A 23,125-nucleotide genomic window follows, 5' to 3' on the forward strand; every position below is an offset into this window, starting at 1 on the left:
TTTTGGCTTCTTATAGAAATACTGTATGAGAGCAATTTGGAGCTTTCATCATCAGCCCTCCCTTTCTTGAATTTAGCACCCATACCCCGGGGCTTCCTAATTACATTTCAACTGCTGCAGGTGGGAATAATTACTCTCTAAGGCTCAGCCATTATTATATTTGGTAATCATCACGAGAAATTCAGAGCAAAATCTTTACTTTGGATAATTGGAGGAAGGAGGAATAAAGGTATTCAAATGAATCATCAAAGGGTTATCATGAGAGGATTTTCCTAAAGGGCCTCATGACAATATGTCTACAGTGGTAGTTAACTCATCTGGGTTTTTATTGTTCACTAGCCACTGCACTTAACCTTCTATCTAACATGATATCCATTCATAATACTCCTTGTAAGTAATCCTGGTAAGTGACAGTCCCTAGCCCTAGACTAAAGAACAGATTTAGCAATTACAGCAGAGCCATATATCATGTATCCAATTTAGATTTTTGTAGTAAAAATATCTATATTTTCTACGCAATGTTATATTTAGGAATCATGTTCTCTGATATTTGTTGTCTTCTGGTATGCTCTAATATCTCTATGTTGTCTGTGTGTCTCTCTCCATTGTCTTCTCTAGAAAATGTCAATGCTGTGGGCCAGAGAAGAGTGGAGTCAGACAGCGGAGCCTTCACACACTCCCCCACACAGGACACAGCGAGTGAGATCAACCATTTCACCACAGCATCCACCATGAACGTCCCTAACCAGCGGCCCGTCTTCAGAGGCTTCGCCCTCCATGAACACCTGCTCACTAAAAACTTCCAGGGGGACCAGCAGTTCTTCACAGACCATGGAGATGTGGCAGGACATCCTACAATGCCTGGCTCTGTTTCCACTCTTGAGGCAGGAGACGCTTCGACTCGCCTTGTGCAACATGAGGACACCCCTGCCTTCTCTGACATAGCCACTACTGCCACAGTGGCTGCCACAACCTCCCTCACCAGCTCTGCTCCTACAACCCCGGGGCTACTGGTGAGCATAGCTCAGAAGGACAAGCCAGCCGAGGACAAGGCCAGGGAGGCAGAGAAGGTGACAGTGACCACAGACTCCCTGACCACCCCTGTAGTGGCAAACACTGCCCCTACAGTCAGTGGCCTCAGACCCAATGTCCCCCCCTCCCCGAATGGAAGTCTCCATAGTCAGAGGGCAGGGGTCACAGAGACCACCGTGGCACCCCCTGTGCTGACCACCTCAGTGAGGGTGGAGAAAGGGGAGTCCGAGGAACCAGAGGTAAAGAACAGGACAGGCCCTGGCATCCAGCTCACCAAACTAACCGCAGCATCCACAGGAGAGGTGGATGAGGGAACCACCACCACAACCATCATCACAACCACCACCATTTCCACCATGCAGACACCAGGTACCTTCTATTTCTATTGGTCTCATATGAATATAGAGTGAAACTAGAAGTATGTAAACCCAGTTGCATCTAATTGGCAAATACAGCTTTTATGTAATGACGATGGCTTAGGAGAAGCAGCATTAATACAGGAATCATCAAATCACTTAACCTATCAACCTAACTGCCTCTCACTAACAGTGTTTAGTCAGACTTTAGTCAGAGTTTTGTACAGCCAGGCAGGAACAGCATCTGAGAAGGCTAGTCAGTGTTCCTCATCCTTCCATGGTGACTTCTCCCATTAATCCGGCACCCAGGATCACGAAGCTGATCATGCATCAAACCGATATGCCAAGGCTGGCTCCACCTGATCTGTGCTGCCTGGCTGTCCTGTCCAGTGGGTCTAGATGGCTGAGGGGCTGTGTGATAGCCGGGCCCTGGCTGTGAGGCAGAAAACCTAGGGAGTTAATGAGGGGGTTAGAGGGCCACTGAAACACAGATGAGCTGTCAGAAAGGGATCAGTCGCCTGGGAAGAGGGATCAATTGTATTTCTCGCTCTTCTGTGCCAGGTCCCTGCACTGTGAATTTCACTGACCCAGAGGGTCACATTGAGATTCCACAGCTGCATTCCTCAGCTTCGTCGCCTGACCCTGGAGTGGACTGCACCTACGTGCTGACCGTCTACCTGGGATACGGGATTGAAGTACAGGTCAGTGAAGACAGGATACTGTCTATGTTGTCGCTTTTATGGGGTTCACACTTCTCAATGTTTTAATGAAAGCTTGCTCAGTGTAAACATTAATGGCAATGATAGGAGGGCTATTATGTGCAGCTGTTTTTTTGCAGTTGTGTTGCTGGACACATTGTTTCAGCCCCACAGTCCTCTCTCACTCTTTCTTCCCTACCTTAATTTAATCTAATTATCTACGGAGTAATCATGGCTGTCGCTAGAGCCAGAGGCTTTGATGAAGTGCGTTGCACCTTTATGCTATTTTCAGATGCCCAAACGTATCTGTTGGAATCTCAAACTAACAGAACACTTCAGCTTGCTCATGAAGCAAATACCAACATCTATGAATTTCTGCCATTACAAAGCCTGGAGCTTCAGATGACTTCAAAAGGAAAATAGAATTTAAGAAATAAACTGTGCTTCAGGTATCTTTCTTGTGACCGAGCAACTTCAAAATAAAACCATCATGTCGATACTGAAAATGTTCTCTTGGAATGGTAAGGGAACAAAAATCATCAGGGCTCTTGTTTGCTTGTTGTGGTTCTATCCATTCATGTGGAACTTGTTATCCTTGTGCTGTCCCGTCAACAGTCCAACCACAATCAATACAGAGACGGAACCAGGGACATCACTGCATAGCAAAATGTTTAGTAAGATGTCATTTCATAATTCATCTATTTAGACACAATGGCCGACATTTTTTTTTTACGAAAGCATAGTTAAAAGATAAACCCAGAGTTCCATTTGCTAGCAGGCATTCAGAGGGCACTTACTTTGTATGCATCTCTTTCACTGGTCTTTGGCTGCAACCAATCAGTGTTTATCTATGGAAGCAGGCATCATTCATTACTTTCTCCAGGGAAGGGATGGTGCATCTCTTTCCCCCACCAAAAATAATCATAAGTTACTTTTAGAAGTTATATTTATGCATGTGGAGCCTACATTAGAATGGGTCGAAATGCATTTAGATTAATTTCTTTTCCCAGACATTATTTAAGAAACAAATACAGTATATATTTCTACTGTATTGCATCAACTGTAATATCCATATGGTCATTTCTGTATTGAAGTAGCTTCATTGATTGATTGTAAAATATAAAATCTGTTTCTCTTCACAGTCCCCATTGTGCAATAAGGTGTTCTTTTATCTGGTTTTTGAATCTGGTTTGATTGCTAGCATGAATAACCGGGGGTGGCACAGAGTTCGTTACAGCCATGTCTCTATTTAATACTGTGCGTTTCCCAGCTTCTGTTCTGGACCTGGGGACTGTGAAGAGACCTCTGGCTGCATGTCTTGTGTGTCAACTGCTTGCACAGACAGTTCAGTACCTTCAACACCTCGCACAAAGACCAATAATGATGCAGTCAATCTCTCCTCAACTTTGAGCCAGGAGAGATTGACATGTATGTTACTGACATCTAAGTACAATACGTGCTACTCTGTTCTGGAACAACTGCAATGTACCTACATTATGTTCCTCTTTGCCGCACATGACCACCAACTGGACAGTAGTCCAAGTGCGACAAACCTAGGCCTGTAGGACCTCTGGTTGGCAGATGTCAAGAAAGCATAGCAATGCCTTACCATGGACAGACCTTGTCCCATTTTAGCAGTTTAAACACTTCTGGGAGATTCTGGAGCGGAGCCTGAGACAGTGTTTTCCATCAACAAAACACCAAATTATGGAATTTCTTGTTGAAGAATGATGTCGCATCACTTCAATAGAGTTCCAGACACTTGTAGAATCTATGCCAAGGTGCATTGAAGCTTTTCTGGCGGTGTTATGTTGGTGTTTCCTTTATTTTGGCAGTTACACATATTTCACAATATATTCTTCATACATTGCATGATGCAATACAAACTGTGCATTTTATATCATTCATATAGTTTTGTCTCATGTAAATGGACCAATTTGAATTCAAAGTAAACTGCTTTAGCTATAGTTGCATACTGTTGCAGTTTCCAGTAATTGTTTAGTCTCTGGTGGTGTTCCTTGTACCTGGTTCAGTAGCCATGACTGTAGTAGTGTATTTTCTATGACTTCGGGCTCGATTCAATCCGTATCGCAGATGTATCATGGAATTGTCATGTTATAGCTAGTGGTGTAAAGTACTTTAAAGTATTTTTTCTTAAATAAGTCATTTTTGGGGGTATCTGTACTATACGATTTATATTTTAGACAACTTGTACTTAACTACATTCCTAAGGAAAATGATTTTTACTGCATACATTTTCCCTGACACACAAAAGTACTTGTTACATTTCAAATACTTAGCATGACAGGAAAACAGTCCAATTCAAGCACTTCTCACGAGAACATCCCTGGTCATCCCTACTGCCTCTGGTGGACTCATTTACGGATAACCAGGGGCACACTCCAACACTCAGACTTAATTTACAAATGAAGCACTTTGTGTTTAACAAAGAAAATTGTTGGGTCTGGTTTATAAAGACTGTGAAATGATTATTACTTCTACTTTTGATGCTTAAGTATATTTAAAACCAAATTCTTTTAGACTTTTACTAAAGTAGGATTTTGCTAGGTGACTTTCACTTGATTCATTTTCTATTAAGGTATCTTAACTTTTACTCAAGTATGACAATTGTGTACTTTTTCCACCACTGTAGGTAGATTGCCTTTTTAAATGTCAATGTTCCGGCGTTCGCGGAGACTGCATCCACGGTGAACTCTGCATGTGTCGGCTCAATTTCCTTTGAATTTTCATGGAGATCTTCCTGATATTTCCACCATACGGATTGAATCCAGTCCTAAATCAGAAAAACAAGAGTTGACATTGAATACATTTAGTCTAAAATTGTTCACAAAGCAATCATCCCCTCTTGATTACACACAATCAAAACAATCTTTCAATTAGCAAACTATTTTAGAACATGCTTTTTCTAAAGAGAATGTGGCACTGCCCCTGTAGGTGAATGAAAGTTTGTGGCATTCCTAATAAATTGTCTCCTGCAATGGACAGAGTAATGATATTTTTCCCCTTCAGCTGAAAATTGTCCATCACAAACCACCAATTACTTATCTGGTAGTATGCTGGGATGCTGTCCATTAGGACTTAAAATTGCTACTGTATGTTCGATTTTTGTCCTTCAGATCATGGCGAAACCACTACTTGTCTCCAGGGCCACATAGTATGCTGTTGTTCTTTGTCTACCTTTGAATTATGTGGACTGAAAGTCACCCTGCTTGTTTCTCTTGCTGAAAAACACATTGAAAAGTAACTTTATAAAAACCTTCATAGCCCTTTGAATACCGGGACTGATAGGTCCATTTTTCACTCAATGATGGTCTACAATTCACTCATGTCACAATACCCTATCAGCTATGCAGTAGACTCTGAGATGAAGTGATAACCTACTTTTAAATTCAGCCACGATTAGAAAGGTCACTGTTAAAAAGGCTCAAGGCATGTTGCCTGAACACAGTGAGATGGTCTGGTGAATAAATACAATTTCACTACATTGTATCTATGTACAGTATAATACCAAAGTGAGTACACCCCTCACATTTTTGTAAATATTTGAGTATATCTTTTCATGTGACAACACTGAAGAAATTACACTTTGCTATAATGTAAAGTAGTGAGTGTACAGCTTGTATAACAGTGTAAATTTGCTGTCCCCTCAAAATAACACACACAGTCATTAATGTCTAAACAGCTGACAACAAAAGTAAATACACTCCTAAGTGAAAATGTTCAAATTGGGCCCAATTGGCCATTTTCCCTCCCCGGTGTCATGTGACTTGTTAGTGTTACAAGGTCTCAGGTGTGAATGGGGAGCAGGTGTGTTAAATATGGTGTCATCGCTCTCACACTCCCTCATACTGACTGGTCACTGGAAGTTCAACATGGCACCTCATGGCAAAAAATAATTGTTGCTCTACATAAAGATGGCCTGGGCTATAAGAAGATTGCCAAGACCCTGAAACTGAGCTGCAGCACGGTGGCCATGACCATACAGCGGTTTAACTGGACAGGTTCCACTCAGAACAGGCCTCGCCATGGTCGACCAAAGAAGTTGAGTGCACGTGCTCAGCGTCATATCCAGAGGTTGTCTTTGGGAAATAGACGTATGAGTGCTGCCAGCATTGCTGCAGAGGTTGAAGGGGTGGGGGGGGGCAGCCTGTCAGTGCTCAGACCATACGCTGTACACTGCATCAAATTGGTCTGCATGGCTGTCGTCCCAGAAGGAAGCCTCTTCTAAAGATGATGCACAAGAAAGCCCACAAACAGTTTGCTGAAGACAAGCAGACTAAGGACATGGATTACTGGAACCATGTCCTGTGGTCTGATGAGACCAAGATAAACTTATTTGGTTCAGATGGTGTGTGGCGGCAACCAGGTGGGGAGTACAAAGACAAGTGTGTCTTGCCTACAGTCAAGCATGGTGGTGGGAGTGTAATGGTATGGGGCTGCATGAGTGCTGCCGGCACTGGGGAGCTACAGTTCATTGAGGGAACCATGAATGCCAACATGTACTGTGACATACTGAAGCAGAGCATGATCCCCACCCTTCGGAGACTGGGCTGCAGGGCAGTAGTCCAACATGATAATGACCCCAAACACACCTCCAAGACGACTACTGCCTTGCTAAAGAAGCTGAGGGTAAAGGTGATGGACTGGCCAAGCATGTCTCCAGACCTAAACACTATTGAGCATCTGTGGGGTATCCTCAAAACGGAAGGTGGAGGATTACAAGGTCTCTAACATCCACCAGCTCCGTGATGTTGTCATGGAGGAATGGAAGAGGACTCCAGTGGCAACCAGTGAAGCTCTGGTGAACTCCATGCCCAAGAGGTTTAAGGCAGTGCTGGAAAATGATGGTGGCCACACAAAATACTGACACTTTGGGCCCAATTTGGACATTTTCACTTAGGGGTGTACACACTTTTGTTGCCAGCGGTTTAGACAATGGCTGTGTGTGGAGTTATTTTGAGGGGACCGCAAATTTACACTGTTATACAAGCTGTACACTCATTACTTTACATTGTATCAAAGTGTCCTTTCTTCAGTGTTGTCACATGAAAAGATATACTCAAATATTTCCAGAAATATGAGGGGTGTACTCACCTTTGTGATATACTATATATGCCATTATGCAAAGGTCAGACGCATTGTGATGGTTGCAGGCTGCAGGCTCTTTCATTTCAGGGCCCTTATGTCTTACCAATCATAAAGGGGAATGCAGTCCTTTCCATGTACCTCACGTGCGGTCTCTGTACCTCCATCTTTATTCTAGAGATCCTTTATCACAACACACCTACCTGCGTTTATTCTAAACCACTTACATACATGTGCTTAGTATTCAATGGAGAGAGAATGGGGAGTGAAGATGAAACAAGGAGAAGTCTACAATCTCCTCTTCACAGCTCATATTCATACATACACAGTTGAAGTGGGAAGTTTACATACACTTACTTTGTGAAGTGCACCAGTCTCTCCTGCAGCAAAGCATGACCACAACATGATACTGCCACCCCTGTGTTTCACGGTTGGGATGGTGTCTTCAGCTTACAAGCCTCCCCCTTTTTCCTCTCCAAACAGAATGATGGTCATTATGGCCAATCAGTTCTATTTTTGTTTCATCAGACCAGAGGACATTTCTCCAAAAAGAACGATCTTTGTCCCCATGTACATTTACATTTACATTTAAGTCATTTAGCAGACGCTCTTATCCAGAGCGACTTACAAATTGGTGCATTCACCTTATGACATCCAGTGGAACAGTCACTTTACAATAGTGCATCTAAATCTTAAAGGGGGGGTGAGAGGGAATACTTTATCCCTAGGTATTCCTTAAAGAGGTGGGGTTTCAGGTGTCTCCGGAAGGTGGTGATTGACTCCGCTGTCCTGGCGTCGTGAGGGAGTTTGTTCCACCATTGGGGGGCCAGAGCAGCGAACAGTTTTGACTGGGCTGAGCGGGAGCTGTACTTCCTCAGTGGTAGGGAGGCGAGCAGGCCAGAGGTGGATGAAAGCAGTGCCCTTGTTTGGGTGTAGGGCCTGATCAGAGCCTGGAGGTACTGAGGTGCCGTTCCCCTCACAGCTCCGTAGGCAAGCACCATGGTCTTGTAGCGGATGCGAGCTTCAACTGGAAGCCAGTGGAGAGAACGGAGGAGCGGGGTGACGTGAGAGAACTTGGGAAGGTTGAACACCAGACGGGCTGCGGCGTTCTGGATGAGTTGAAGGGGTTTAATGGCACAGGCAGGGAGCCCAGCCAACAGCGAGTTGCAGTAATCCAGACGGGAGATGACAAGTGCCTGGATTAGGACCTGTGCCGCTTCCTGTGTGAGGCAGGGTCGTACTCTGCGGATGTTGTAGAGCATGAACCTACAGGAACGGGCCACCGCCTTGATGTTGGTTGAGAACGACAGGGTGTTGTCCAGGATCACACCAAGGTTCTTAGCGCTCTGGGAGGAGGACACAATGGAGTTGTCAACCGTGATGGCGAGATCATGGAATGGGCAGTCCTTCCCCGGGAGGAAGAGCAGCTCCGTCTTGCCGAGGTTCAGCTTGAGGTGGTGATCCGTCATCCACACTGATATGTCTGCCAGACATGCAGAGATGCGATTCGCCACCTGGTCATCAGAAGGGGGAAAGGAGAAGATTAGTTGTGTGTTGTCTGCATAGCAATGATAGGAGAGACCATGTGAGGTTATGACAGAGCCAAGTGACTTGGTGTATAGCGAGAATAGGAGAGGGCCTAGAACAGAGCCCTGTGGGACACCAGTGGTGAGAGCGCGTGGTGAGGAGACAGATTCTCACCACGCCACCTGGTAGGAGCGACCTGTCAGGTAGGACGCAATCCAAGCGTGGGCCGCGCCGGAGATGCCCAACTCGGAGAGGGTGGAGAGGAGGATCTGATGGTTCACAGTATCGATGGCAGCCGATAGATCTAGAAGGATGAGAGCAAAGGAGAGAGAGTTAGCTTTAGCAGTGCGGAGCGCCTCCGTGATACAGAGGAGAGCAGTCTCAGTTGAATGACTAGTCTTGAAACCTGACTGACTATGTAAATCGTAGTTTGACTTTTTTTATGGCTGTTTTGGAGCAGTGGCTTCCTCCTTGCTGAGCGGCCTTTCAGGTTGTCGTTTTACTGTGGATATAGATACTTTTGTACCAGTTTCCTCCAGCATCTTCTTAACCTCTTAGGCCGCCCCATCCCGGATCCGGGATCGTGACTACAGCCTCAAGCTCATTACCATAACGCAAAATTAGCGATTTCTGAAAATTTCAAATGAAATGAAATAAATATGCCTGTCCTCAAGCTTATCCTTTTCTTAACAATCCTGTCGTCTCAGATTTTCAAAATATGCTTTAGAACCAGAGAAAATCAATAATTTGTGTAAGAGTGGTGATAGCTAGCTTAGCATTTAGCGTTAGCATTTAGCACGCAACATTCACAAAAACCAGCAAAGGGATCAAATAAAATAATTTACCTTTGAAGAACTTCAGATGTTTCAATGAGGAGACTCTCAGTTACATAGCAGATGTCCAGTTTTTCCTGAAAGATGCTTGTGTAGGACACAACGTTCCGTTTTGTTACTATGCATTTGGCTACCGAAACTAACCGAAAATTCAGTCACCTAAACGTCAAACTTTTTTCCGAATTAACTCCATAATATCGACTGAAACATGGAAAACGTTGTTTGAATCAATCCTCAAGGTGTTTTGTCATATATCTCTTCATTGAAATGCCTTCCCTGGAAGCGTGCATTCTTCTCTGATTCGGATGGAAAAATACTGGTACCTGACTTTTGCGCACCAATTTCCACGCAGACACCGTGCGGGACACTTGGTAATTGTAGGCTCTTATGGTCAATCTTCCAATGATATGCCTACAAATACGTCACAATGCTGCAGACACCTGGGGGAAACGATAGGAAGTGTCCGTTCATTCCTGTCGCATTCACAGCCATATAAGGAGATCATGGAAAACGTGCCTCCAGAAATCCTGTTGATTTCCTGGTCACTCAAACATCTTGGTTTTGCCTGTAGATTTTGTTCTATGGCACTCAGTGAAAATCTTTGCAGTTCTGGAAACGTCAGTGTCTTCTTTCCAAAACTATCATAGTCGAGCATCTTTTCGTGACAAAATATTGCGCTTAAAACGGGCACGTCTTTTTATCCAAAAATGAAATACTGCCCCTAGAGTCTTAACAGGATAAGGTCCTTTGCTGCTGTTCTGCGATTGATTTAAACTTTTCGCACCTAAGTACGTACATCTCTGGGAGACTGAGTCTTATATATATATATATATATATTTTTTTTTTTATTACACACTTTTTTTAAGCAAAGGTACACAGACTGGAGTGGGTGTCCTCTCCCTCAGAAACACCCCTCATCTCCACTTGAAAAGGTTTCTCATTCAATTATGTACATTTGGAAAACTGAGTCACCAATCCAGCCTCTACAGCTCTTTTCATCATCAGTGTTCCTTCTGAAAGAGATCAGAAAGGATCTATCATGTGGAGCCCAGGGGGTCTTCTTCTCCTCTCACCAGGCCAAGTGTCATGCTCACAATCACACAGATGATATCTCTTTGACTTTTATCTTCTTACAAAAGTATTTCACAGTGCCTTGTAAATGCAAGGTGGAGAGTAGGAGAGTCTCCAGCTAGTTGTCGGGAATTACGTGCATTGGACATCCTCCTCCATCTTGAGGAAGGGATTGGGACATCAGATTTGATCAGTGCCTCAGGGATCTAAACTTCTGTGTAACATATACTTAAACCAATTAGCCTGTGTATGCCCAAACACAAGCTAGGATTCAGGAAGTGAGCCCTGCTTAGAGCTAAGTGTTAGCATCTCACATACAATGGAAATAGATCAACCATATCAACTATGACTTCAGATAACTACACAAAACAATCAGTACTGACTTGAGGCTATTGGGTTGCCAACAGAGGAATGAAGCCTGTGTAAGGACAGCTTAAGTTCACGTCCTAACCTCAGCTTGGCAGGAGACACTCCGGTGGGGGAGTGGTGAGCAGCTCTGTAGTGCAGCAGAGTTTGCGACAAGAATTCGGTGAAGGAGAAAACATGAACGAAGTGAGCTCAGTCCGTTTTTCAGAGTTTTATTGAACCTCTCCACCCATTTGGCCTGTGTATAGGCTGTTCTTATATGCTTGATCCTCTATTTTTATTTAACTTGGCCATACGTAGAATGTATGCACACATGACTGTAAGTCGCTTTGGATAAAAGCGTCTGCTAAATGGCATATATTATTATTATTATATTATAAGTCAGTTAAGAACAAATTATTATTTACAATGACGACCTATCCAGGCCAAACCCGGACGACACTGGGCCAATTGTGTGCTGCCCTACGGGACTCCCAATCATGGCCAGATGTGATGCAGCCTGGATTCGAACCAGGGACTGCAGTGACACCTTTTGCACTGAGATGCAGTGCTTTAGACCGCTGTGTGTCATTCAGGAGCTCTTGCTTTGGATTAAAAGAATTGAACTCGTCCGAGACCAGCTGGGGGCTGTTGTCCGTGGTCAGAGTTGCAGGCAGTTCCCAGCGAGCAAAGAGCATATCCAGGAAGTTTATGATGGACCCTGATGTGACAGAGCCCATGACCAATTTGAATGTAGGTCACCCGCAACCAGCAAGAAGTGTTGGTGTTGTGGCATATTGTGAAGTTTACTACAGATGTCCAGTTGGATATGCTCCCATGGATGAGGGGGGGCAGACCAGTGGTTGCAGTGTTTGTGGCGGAGGTGGGCCGGTCTATCTACTGACAAGACATGGTGCACAGTCACGTACTAGCCTTTCGCTATCATGATCGATGCCAGGCCACCACACCAGGTCCCAGCAGCAGTGCTTCAGCTTCACAATGTCAAGGTGCCAACATTTGTCCCCTGAGGCCGCTTGTTACCATGATGCAGTTTCCACGTGCCAGATGTGGCATTCCAGCTTGACAGCTCATGTTTGAACCTGGCATATGTTTGCCGTTCCGGTGGGAGCTGTGATGACCAGCCATTGGCATAGCAAGGTCATGAAGATGGTGGCGTGACGTATGCTATCATTAATGTGATGATGGCTATTCATCAAATAATTACATACCACATTCAATTATTACGCAATTAAATTAATCATATAACAATTAATTAAGTAGTAATTTGGGGCGCCACGGGAAAAGTTTGTTTAATGAGTTACCGTTTCCCAAATTGACTGAAGAATAGATAAGAATATCTCGATATCATAGCCGTCATTCATTTTCTAATAGTTACCTTATCAGTCTCATTCTGAATGTCGCAAAGTTGTTGGATATCTGCATGAACCCTAGCATAAACGATGAATCAGCGATATACAAAGTTGGCTTAATTAATTATTTAATAACTAACTAAATAATCACACAGAAATACATAAACACACGGACACTTGTACATCATCATCTGCACATCTATCACTCCAGTGTTAGTTTGCTAAATTGTAATTACTTCGCTACTATGGCCTATTTATTGCCTTACCGCCTTACTCCATTTGCACACACTGTATATTGATTTTTATTGTGTTATTGACTGTACTTTTGTTTATCCCATGTGTAACTCTATTGTTTTTTGTCACACTGCTTTGCTTTATCTTGGCCAGGTCGCAGTTGTAAATGAGAACTTGTTCTCAACTGGCCTACTTGGTCAAATAAAGGTGAAATAAAAAATGTATTATGCATTGGTTACTAACATGATGCAATGAAAAGTCCTTAGTGGACTAAACCGATTTGACGGCTTGTTACACAATGAAAGGGGGGGGGGGGACGAGAGAAGAAGAGACAAGGGAATTCAACTATCGTATATTCAGTTGAATAATACGCTCATCATAAATATGGATATTTAGCACCCCAACAACCGCTCATTCGGATTTAGAAATGAAACACATATTTAATATTGTATGTCCTTGTCATTGCTCTGTTGAAATGAACCGGTCCATCTATGGAGAGTAATTCTTCAGAAGCCTACATCACATTAAATTACATTACAAAATCGTAATGAATTTGACAAGATTGTTCTTTAAATACCCACGGACCATTCCAAATGTTTGGATTACAGAAATATTGTTTCATTATCCAATTTTGGATGTTACAGTACAACAAAATCTCAGTTGTAACAAAGGGTTTTTAAACTTCCATTTCTGCAGAGTGGGAGACAGAGTTCCTGTAAGGTATTTACGACCTTAATAAAATGGCCAACTTCACCCCTCCCCTCTCTGGTGGGAGAGAAGGGGGCTCTTTCTGATCCTCACCCAGGAGGGAAAGTCATGACAATAGGGTCGTTGACTCATTCTTCGAACAGCTCCTTGAGCGTCACGGTCTTGCAGAGGTGAGTGTAGGAGCTGGATGAGATCCTCCTACGAGTAAACGTGGGTACAGGTGGAGTTTGGGGAAACTGAGTGTGAAAGGAGATCGGCCACAACATTTTCCATGCCTGGTGTGAGCTGCAGCTCAAAGTTATACTTCTGGAGGCGGTCTAACCAGCGGTACATATGAAGGGTGTTGTGACCCGACCCAGCTGTAAACATCAAGAATGTCTGTAAAGGTAAATAAGCAATCGGTCACAGGCCCAGACACATGACAGTGCCTCCCCCTCTCCAACGGAGTACTTCTGTTCGATTGGGCTCAGTACCATCCTGGAGCTGAGGGAGCTCCCGCTGCTGCGGCTGATGCAGCACAGGTGACCAGAGTTGGACTGGTGAGGTCAAAGTTGGCCAAGACAGGTCAAATCAAATTGTATTTGTCACATGCGTCAAAGGTAAGTCATGCGACAGGTAAGTCAAGGTAATTTGTAAAGTGACTGTGCATTGATAATAAACAGCGAGGAGCAGCATTGGGAAAAAAGGGGGAGGCATATAAATAGTCGGGGTGGCCATTTGATTATCGTTCAGCAGTCTTATGGCTTGGGGGTAGAAGCTGTGAAGGAGCCTTTTGGTTCAATACTTGGCGCTCCGGTACCGTTTGCCGTGCGATAGCAGAGAGAACAGTCTATGACTTGGGTGACTGGAGTCTTTAACCATTTTTTGGGCCTTCCACTGGCACTGCCTTGCATATAGGTTCTGGATGTCAGGAAGCTTGGCCCCAGTGATGTACTGGGTTGTATGCACTACCCTCTGTAGCCTTATGGTCAGATACTGAGTAGTTGCCATACCAGGCGGTGATGCAACCGGTTAGGATGCTCTCGATGGTGCAGCTGTAGAACTTTGAGGATAGTGGGGACCCATGCCAAATCTTTTCAGTCTACTGAGGGGAAAAGGTGTTGTCGTGCCCTCTTCACGACTGTCTTGGTATGTTTGGATCATGACAGTTTGTTGGTGATGTGGACACCAAGGAACTTGAAACACTCGACCCGCTCCTCTTCAGTCCTGTTGATGTTAATGGGGGCCTGGTTGACTCTCCTTTTCCTATAGTTCAAGATCAGCGCCTTTGTCTTGCTCACATTGAGGGAGAGATTGTTGAATTGACACCACACTGCCAGGTCTCTGACCTCCTCCCTATAGGCTGTCTCATCGTTGTTGGTAATCAGACCTACCACTGTTGTAGCAAACATTTTTATTTATTTTACCAGGTAAGTTGACAGCAATGACCTGAGAAATAGTTATAGGGAAGAGGGGGGATGAATGAATCAATTGTAAGCTGGGGATGATTAGGTGACCATGATGGTACGAGGGACAGCTTGGGAATTTAGCCAGGACACCGGGGTTAACACCCCTACTCTTACGATAAGTGCCATGGGATCTTTAATGACATCAGTCAGGACACCTGTTTAACTTCCTACCTGAAAGACAGCACCCCACACAGGGCATTGGGATATTTTTTAGACCAGAGGAAAGAGTGCCTCCTACTGGCACTCAAACACCACTTCCAGCAGAATCTGGCCTCCAATCCAGGGACTGACCAGAACTTAATGATGCTGTTGGAGTCGTGCTTAGCAAGTCAGTTATTTAACTAGGCCAGTCCGTAAATAATAATAAACTATGACAGCACTACCCCGGCCAAACCCAGACGACGCTGGGCCAATTGTGCGCCGCTCTATGGGACTCCCAATGATGGTCAGATGTGATCCTTGAACCAGGAACTACAGTGATGCCTCTTGCACTTTGATGCAATGCTTTGGACCGCTGTGACACTCGGGAGCCCAAAGAGTAGTTCCCTGACTGGGAATCGAACCCAGGCCGCAGCGATGAGCGTGCCGAATCCTAACCACTAGACAGGGAACAGAGAGTACAGGAGGGGACTAAGCACGCACCCCTGAGGGGCCCCAGCGTTGAGGATCAGCGTGGCAGATGTGTTGTTACTAACCCTTACCACCTGGGGCGGCCCATCAGGAAATTCAGGATCCAGTTGCAGAGGGAGGTGTTTAGTCCCAGGGTCCTTAGCTTAGTAAGGAGTTTTGCGGGCACTATGGTGTTGAACACTGAGCTGTAGTCAATGAACAGCATTCTCATGTAGGTGTTCCTTTTGTACAGGTCGGAAAGATCAGTGTGGAATGCGATTGAGACTGCGTCATCTGTGGGGCGGTATGCAAATTGGAGTGGGTCAAGCGTTTACAGCATGGTGTTGATCGGCAGTTATTTGAGAAAGTGGACAGCATGTGCACAGGCGGGTGATATAACCCGTCGTTCCCAGAAATTAGGCGAGTTGTGCAGCAGATGTACGTTCCAGGACACAATGGATGGGTTCCATGTTTGACTGCAGCGGTGAGAGAGAGTCCTCGGGCTGACATGCGGAACCCGATGAATTCGATCTCTGGCACTCAATGTTGAGTGTAAGGTTGTGTTGACTGAGCACTGAGAAGACTGCTTGCAGACATTCATCATGGACATCAATGTTGGGTTTACGCTGTCAGAGCACCTACGCCATTGAAAAGGCTTGGCCACTATTGGACAACAAAGATAACCCCAGGCTGGTGAACATGTCCAGACCTAAGATATTAGTGCTCTGCTTTGTGATGTGGAAGAGGAACTGAGTGAGGGCCTTCTTACTAAACTGCACAGGTGAGTGTATAAGGCAGACGACATCAATCACTGAGTGCCTATATCCGTACAGGTTAAGGCTGGGCCAGAGGGGTAGGAGGGACAAAAACTGCTCATAGATGGCCATGTTGAGGAACAACACTTTTGCTCCTGTGTCTAGAACGAGAGGAATACACGAATCACCTGTATGGAAAACAAGTGGAAAACCCAGCCGGTGACAGGAGGAGGTGTGGCCGCAGGGCATGACCCAGACGGGTTTGATCCAATTGCGTGAACGACAAGAGGGGGTGTGTTCGTGGAGCATAATACCGCTGGGCTTGAACCAACCAGGCCAGTAACAGGAAAGGGCATGACCCAGACTGGTGTAAGCCCACATTATCAATAACAGTAGGTGGTGTGTCCATGTAGCGTTAGTGTTGATGCACGGGGGGCTGGTGCTGACCTACACCACTTTGCAAAATGGTTTGGTTTCTGGACATCGTCTTCAGATGAGCGGGGCAGTAAAGGGTACGCACATTTCTATTTATTTAACAAAGAACAAATTCTTATTTACAATGACGGCCTACCCCGGCAAATTGTGTGCAGCCCATAGGACTCCCAACCACAGCCGGATGTGATACAGCCTGGATTTGAACAAGAGACTGGAGTGATGCCTCTTGCACTGAGATGCAGTGCCTTAGACCACTGCACCACTCAGGAGCCCATTGTGCTATTGGAACCACAGTTGGCACACTATTGACGTGTCTAGGGTCTCATTAACTGCACTAAGTCACTCATGTCACTATCGGAGCTACAGTCTGAAAACTGAGACTTCTGCACAGCTTAAACAGCACTGAAATCATGTGTCTGTGCCTCAGAGATCTTAGTTGCACAGTGAGCTGCTGATTTCACTTGGGAAGCTTTGGCTACAGGTTTAGCTAAAGTCAGATAATCATCTTCAAGGAGAAGCCTCTCCCAAACAAGTGAGCTTGCGATTCTTTCAAATATCTGGGCGCTGATAATTCAATCTCTTAAGCTTTGTTCGCACTGCAGGCCTTAATGCTCCAATCAGTTTTGTTTTTCAAGTCGGTTTTGGAATAGTGACTGTCCAAACAGCAAGTTACAAGTGACGAAACTGGATTTGTGTGTTCAGACAGCAGTCATTCGCTGACATTCCTACACTAGTTGACATACTAGCTGCGGGTGAGTGCTCAGTGGTGTAGGCTGATTGCTGGTGGTGCTGGTGCTTCCTACATGCAGAACTTATGTAGCAAGCTAAGGTGACAGCAATGCATGCCAGGAATGTTTTCCAGTTGCTTTTAATTAAAAATCATAGTGTACGAACAATTTTAAAGCCTCATAAAGGTTAAGATCAGTCAATCAACTTTTAAAATTAGTTATTTCTAGCCACAGCAGTCAACAGTAGGTAGCGGTTTAGCTTTCTAGCATATTCACAAATTTGTTTGTAAACAACTAAACAAGGTAGCTGACTACCACATGGTATTATTAAACTGTAGCTAGCAAGCATCAAGACATGACAAATAAGTCTAAAAACCACTGAAGCACAAGTACATTTGATTTGACCTTTCAGACAAGTCGCATGGCCAGGAATTAGATTTGTATCTGACTTCAAACCACCTACCAACGTGGTTTGAAATGGGACTTGAAATATCCGATTCAATATGCTTTTTGGCTGTTCAGACTGCAGAAAAAAGAGCAGATTCTAATTGGATATTTAAAAACAAAAAAGACATAAATCGAGTCATTTCAAACTGCCAATGTGAACAAGGCTTTTGATATCCAAACTAAAGACATGACTGCGCTAGCACTTTAAGATCAGAGACGCACTGAATTACTGACTCACCCTAACAATCTTGCTGCTGAAAATGCAGTCTCTTCAGAAGCACACTGTTTCGTGGTGAAATGTCAACAGCTTTATCATGTGTGCGCTTCCCAGAGTGTTTGGAAGATGCGCAAGCGCTGAAGCAATGAAGAAGAATGGACCTTTTCCTCTCAGAGCTGTTTGATAAGAAAAACTTCAGCCTGTTTTGGTGGGGTGGAGTTTTGGGCTTCCATGGTGACACCAAGTGGTAAATTAGTTAATTGACCAATACGAAAGAGAGTTTCAAATCTTTCTGCTAATAACAGCTAATTTCCTGTTTTCCCTTCCCCACTCAAACCACTCCCAGACAGTCCTAGCAAAATTATTGCTTGAGAAAGTGCTGATAGCTAAGAAGCTACTTTTGTTTATTTTTTACCATTTTAATTTAAACAATCACAGCAAGGTACTTAATTGTCACCCAGAAATGATTTTATATTGAGATAAAAACAGCTGCATTGGACCTTTAATGATAGTCAAAGGTGGGCGGTGCCAAGACTTGCTCACAGTTTTATAAGTAATTGGAGGTCAGAATGGGCTTCAGGATATATAGTTGGAAATTTAGAATATCTGATGTTGCATTCTACTGTTTACGTCTAGGTAAACCAGCTATTCCATTATTTGTTTTTCTGACTCAACCTTTTTGGGATTATGTAAATCATCAGCCTAAGAAAATGTGTCAGGATTAGTTTTAGGCTTACCACAGACACAAATGGTAATGAATTATTAATGTTTACTTGCTTATTCTTTTGCCTTTCATGCTAAAATATCCCCACATTACCAACGTCCCTGGCATTTCTAATACTCCAAACTAACACCTAATTTACTATACTCCAACACCTAATTTACTAGGATAGAATATTCAGACTTTAAAATGTGTGAGCTTTGTCAGCCCTGCGCTGGAGGGCTAAGATAAGTTTAGATGGAGGGTGTTTGTTTGTCTGTTTTTCTCCTGCTATCTTCAGTCGATGTGCCCTTGAGCATGGCACTTAACCCTAATTGGACCAAGGTCACCGTTGATAAGGGGTCCCCCGCCCTCATATTTTTTTTTTTGATTGAGGGGGGTTATAGTAAAGGCTTGTTATTTAACTCTAAAAAATATATTACTTTTTAATTTGCCATGAATACAACCAGTCATGATATTTTCATCTGATAGTCAAACAAATCACTTCAAAAGGTAGGTTACCATCGCACATTCATCCAAAACAATTCCAGCACCCGAACAATGCACTTTGCACCCAACAACTTTCCTTTAATTCACAAGTAGCTGAAACTCTCTCACTTGAGAATGCACCCTCTGTCTTACTATGTGTAGCCCATGTATCTGATGTTGTCTGGTCAAAAAGAGTATGACTTGCCGCACTCTTTTTGGACAGACAGCATCAGATACATGGGCTACACATACATATCCTCTGCCTCGACGACGATGGCAGTATTATCAGCCAAAAAATGTGTTAACTTAAGCAATTGTTCTGTTAAAATTTTAAAAAATATATATTTTTCTTATCTCTGCCCCACTCTGAAAACGCCTAATTGCTGCATCTTAATTTCAATTAAAGTCACGTTTGCAAACATATCACGTGAAACAATGCATGGGAACTCGATTACTTGTACTATTAAAAAAAATTATGCCCATCTCACGAGGCCCCTTGATGATGTGAGGCCTGAGGCAATTGCCTCTTCTCTGTAATGGTAAGTCTGCGACTATGTGTAGTTGTCACGCCCTGGTCATTATATTTTGTGTTTTTGGTATATGTTTGGGTAGCCAGGGTGTGACATGGGTTTATATGTTGTGTTTTCGTATTGGAGTTTGTAGTAATTGGGATTGTGTATGATTAGGGGTGTGTCTAGTTAGGCTTGGCTGCCTGAGGCAATTCTCAATTGGAGTCAGCTGCTTATCGTTGTCTCTGATTGGGAACCGTATTTAGGCAGCCTGAGTTCGCGTTGCATTTTGTGGGTGTTTGTACCTGTCTCTGTGTAGTAGTCACCAGATAGGCTGTAATTAGTTCACGTTCCGTTTGTTGTTTTCTTATATCAGTTTTTTCATGTACCGCGATATATTTCATTAAAAGTCATGAGTAACCTACACGCTGCATTTCGGTCTGACTCTCTTCATTCAACAAACGAACTTTACAGAAACACCCACCACTCACAGACCGAGCAGCGTGTGAACTGGCAGGATCTGAAGGAGGACGTTATGGACAGCAGAAGCATGGAGTATACTACGTGGGAAGAAATCGACAGGTGGGCGGCCGACCCAGAGCGAGTGCAGGAGCCCGCCTGGGATTCCCTACAGCAATGCGAGGAGGGCTATAGACGTATGGATTCGAGAAGGAAAGCACGGCTATACAGAGCGAAAACGGAAAGTAACTGGGGAAAGCGCAGAGAGAGAGTGGCTGAGTCAGGAGTCAGACCTGAGCCTACTCTCCCTGTTAATCTTGAAGAACAGTTGCAGTGGGAGAGACTGCACCATTTGGAGATTTGGACATGGGAGGAGGAATTAGACGGTAAAGGACCCTGGGCGCAGCTGGGAGAATATCGCCGTCCCAAGGAGGAAATAGAAGCAGCTAAAGCGGAGAGGCGCAGGTATGAGGAAGCAGCACGGCGACGTGGTTGGAAACCGGAAAGTCACCCCAAAAAATGTATTGGGGAGGGGGCTAGAGGGGAGAGTAGTTATGCCAGGTAGGAGATCTGCGCATACTCCCTGTGCTCACCGTTGGGCTAGAGAGACCGGGCAGGCACCGTGTTATGCTATGGAGCGCACGGTGTTTCCAGTGCGGGTGCAGAGCCAGCTGCGACACATACCAGCCCTTCCTATTGGCCGGGCTAGAGTGGGCATCGAGCCAGGTAAGCTTGGACAGGCTCGGTGCTCAAGAGCTCCAGTGCGCCTGCACGGTCCGGTCTATCCAGAGCCACCTCTACACACCAGTCCTCCGGTAGCAGCTCCCCGCACCAGGCTTCCTGTGCGTGTCCTCGCGCCAGTACCACCAGTTCCAACACCACGCACCAGGCCTCCAGTGCGCCTCGCCTGTTCAGCGCAGCCAGTGTTTTTCTCCCCTCCTGCGCTGCCGGAGTCTCCCGCTTGTTTAGCGCAGCCAGAGCTTTTCTCCTCTCCTGCGCTATCGGAGTTTCCCGCCTGTTTAGCGCAGCCAGAGCCTTTCTAAGCTCCTGCGCTGCCGGAGTCTCCTGTCTGTCCAGCGCCGCCAGTGCTCCCAGTCGGTCCAGCGCGTCCAGTGCGCCTCGCCTGTTTAGCGCAGCCAGAGCTTTTCTCCTCTCCTGCGCTGTTGGAGTCTCCCGCCTGTTTAGCGCAGCCAGAGCCTTTCTCCTCTCCTGCGCTGTTGGAGTCTCCTGTCTGTCAGTGCTCCCAGTCTGCCCAGTGCTCCCAGTCTGCCCAGTGCTCCCAGTCTGCCCAGTCTGCAGGATCCGCCAGAAGTGCCAGTCTGCCAGGATCCGCCAGTGCTCTGCCAAGATCTTCTAGATCGGCCAGACAACCTGAATCATCCAGTTCAACCAGCCAGCCAGGATTTACCGGAGCCTACTACCTGCCTGAGCTTCCTCTCAGTACTGAGCTTCCTCTCAGTACTAGGCTTCCTCTCTGTACTGGGCTGCCTCTCAGTACCGGGCTTCCCCCAGTCTGCCCGGGATGCCCCTCTGTCCCGGGCTGCCCCTCTGTCCTGAGATGCCCCTCTGTCTTGAGCTGCCCCCTGTCCCGAGCTGCCCCTCTGTCCCGAGCTGCCCCTCTGTCCCGAGCTGCCCCTCTGTCCCGAGTTGCCCCTCTGTCCCGAGCTGCCCCTCTGTCCCGAGCTGCCCCTCTGTCCCGAGCTGCCCCAGCTGCCCCTCGGTCCCGAGCTGCCTCTCAGTTATGTGGGGATCAGGGTGAGGACTATTAGGCCATGGTCGGCGGAGAAAGTGGACTATCCCAGGACGCGAAGGAGAGGAAATAGGACATTTATGGAGTGGGGTCCACATCCCGAGCCAGAACCGCCACCATGGACAGTCGCCCACCCGGACCCTCCCTATGCTCTTGAGGTGCGTCCCGGAGTCCGCACCTTAGGGGGGGGGGGGTTCTGTCACGCCCTGGTCATTATATTTTGTGTTTTTGGTATATGTTTGGGTAGCCAGGGTGTGACATGGGTTTATATGTTGTGTTTTCGTATTGGGGTTTGTAGTAATTGGGATTGTGTATGATTAGGGGTGTGTCTAGTTAGGCTTGGCTGCCTGAGGCGATTCTCAATTGGAGTCAGCTGCTTATCGTTGTCTCTGATTGGGAACCGTATTTAGGCAGCCTGAGTTCGCGTTGTAGTTTGTGGGTGTTTGTACCTGTCTCTGTGTAGTAGTCACCAGATAGGCTGTAATTAGTTCACGTTCCGTTTGTTGTTTTCTTATATCAGTTTTTTCATGTACCGCGATATATTTCATTAAAAGTCATGAGTAACGTACACGCTGCATTTCGGTCTGACTATCTTCATTCAACAAACAAACAACGTTACAGTAGTGGAGTATACAGAATGAAAGGCTGGTGCTGGAGAGCTCTTTATCAACACAGATCACTGAGAAATACTGCCTGATGGGAGGACTATGACCATGTGAGATGCAACTGGACCAAACGCACCGATTGAATCACCCACTGAGAATTGGGTAATATTTGGTAGATACGTTGATCAATGAGATTCCAACCTATTTTCACCCACTCAATGTGTTATCACTGTACTTTCAACCACCTAAAAGCACAACCAAATTCCAATGGATAATCAATGTCAGATGTTTTGTTTATTTATACACCAGCAATGTGTTATTGCTGTGCTTCATCTAATAGCACAACCAAATGATCTGGATTGCAGTTGAGATTACATTAAAGTACATGGTGCAGTTGATCAATGCCGTTTGAGATTATGTGCAGATTATTAACAATTGCGAAGATTTCCACCGACCTGCGATTCCATAAGTAGACATTTATTGCTACAGTAACCTCAAAGTGGCCATGGATGTGTTATTCAGTTTAAGGTTGAATAAATACTGTTACATTAGTTTGTAAAATGGTCTTAACATTTTATTGTGTTTGGTTGACAACACAACCAAATATCAACATTTGAAAGAGGTTTTTTTTCTGCTTGGATAGCTCCCTCTGTGCCACTGTGTCTGGCTTTAATTCCAGTTGGTCAGCAAATTA

The 23,125-nt window shown here is 45.1% G+C and overlaps 1 protein-coding gene across 6 annotated transcripts in view; it reads left to right on the forward strand.

The window, feature by feature from the left end:
• Window positions 1-23,125, forward strand: part of LOC124000088 (seizure protein 6 homolog) — a 252,039-nt gene that overhangs the window by 129,869 nt on the left and 99,045 nt on the right. For all 6 annotated transcript variants that reach the window (XM_046306214.1, XM_046306217.1, XM_046306218.1 and 3 more), the window contains exons 2-3: window positions 619-1,401; window positions 1,950-2,089. In XM_046306214.1, the coding sequence (XP_046162170.1) occupies window positions 619-1,401; window positions 1,950-2,089 (923 nt within the window). The remainder of the gene's footprint in view (window positions 1-618; window positions 1,402-1,949; window positions 2,090-23,125) is intronic.

Source organism: Oncorhynchus gorbuscha, linkage group LG16 (assembly GCF_021184085.1).
Source record: "Oncorhynchus gorbuscha isolate QuinsamMale2020 ecotype Even-year linkage group LG16, OgorEven_v1.0, whole genome shotgun sequence".
NCBI classification, from domain to species: Eukaryota; Metazoa; Chordata; class Actinopteri; order Salmoniformes; family Salmonidae; genus Oncorhynchus; species Oncorhynchus gorbuscha.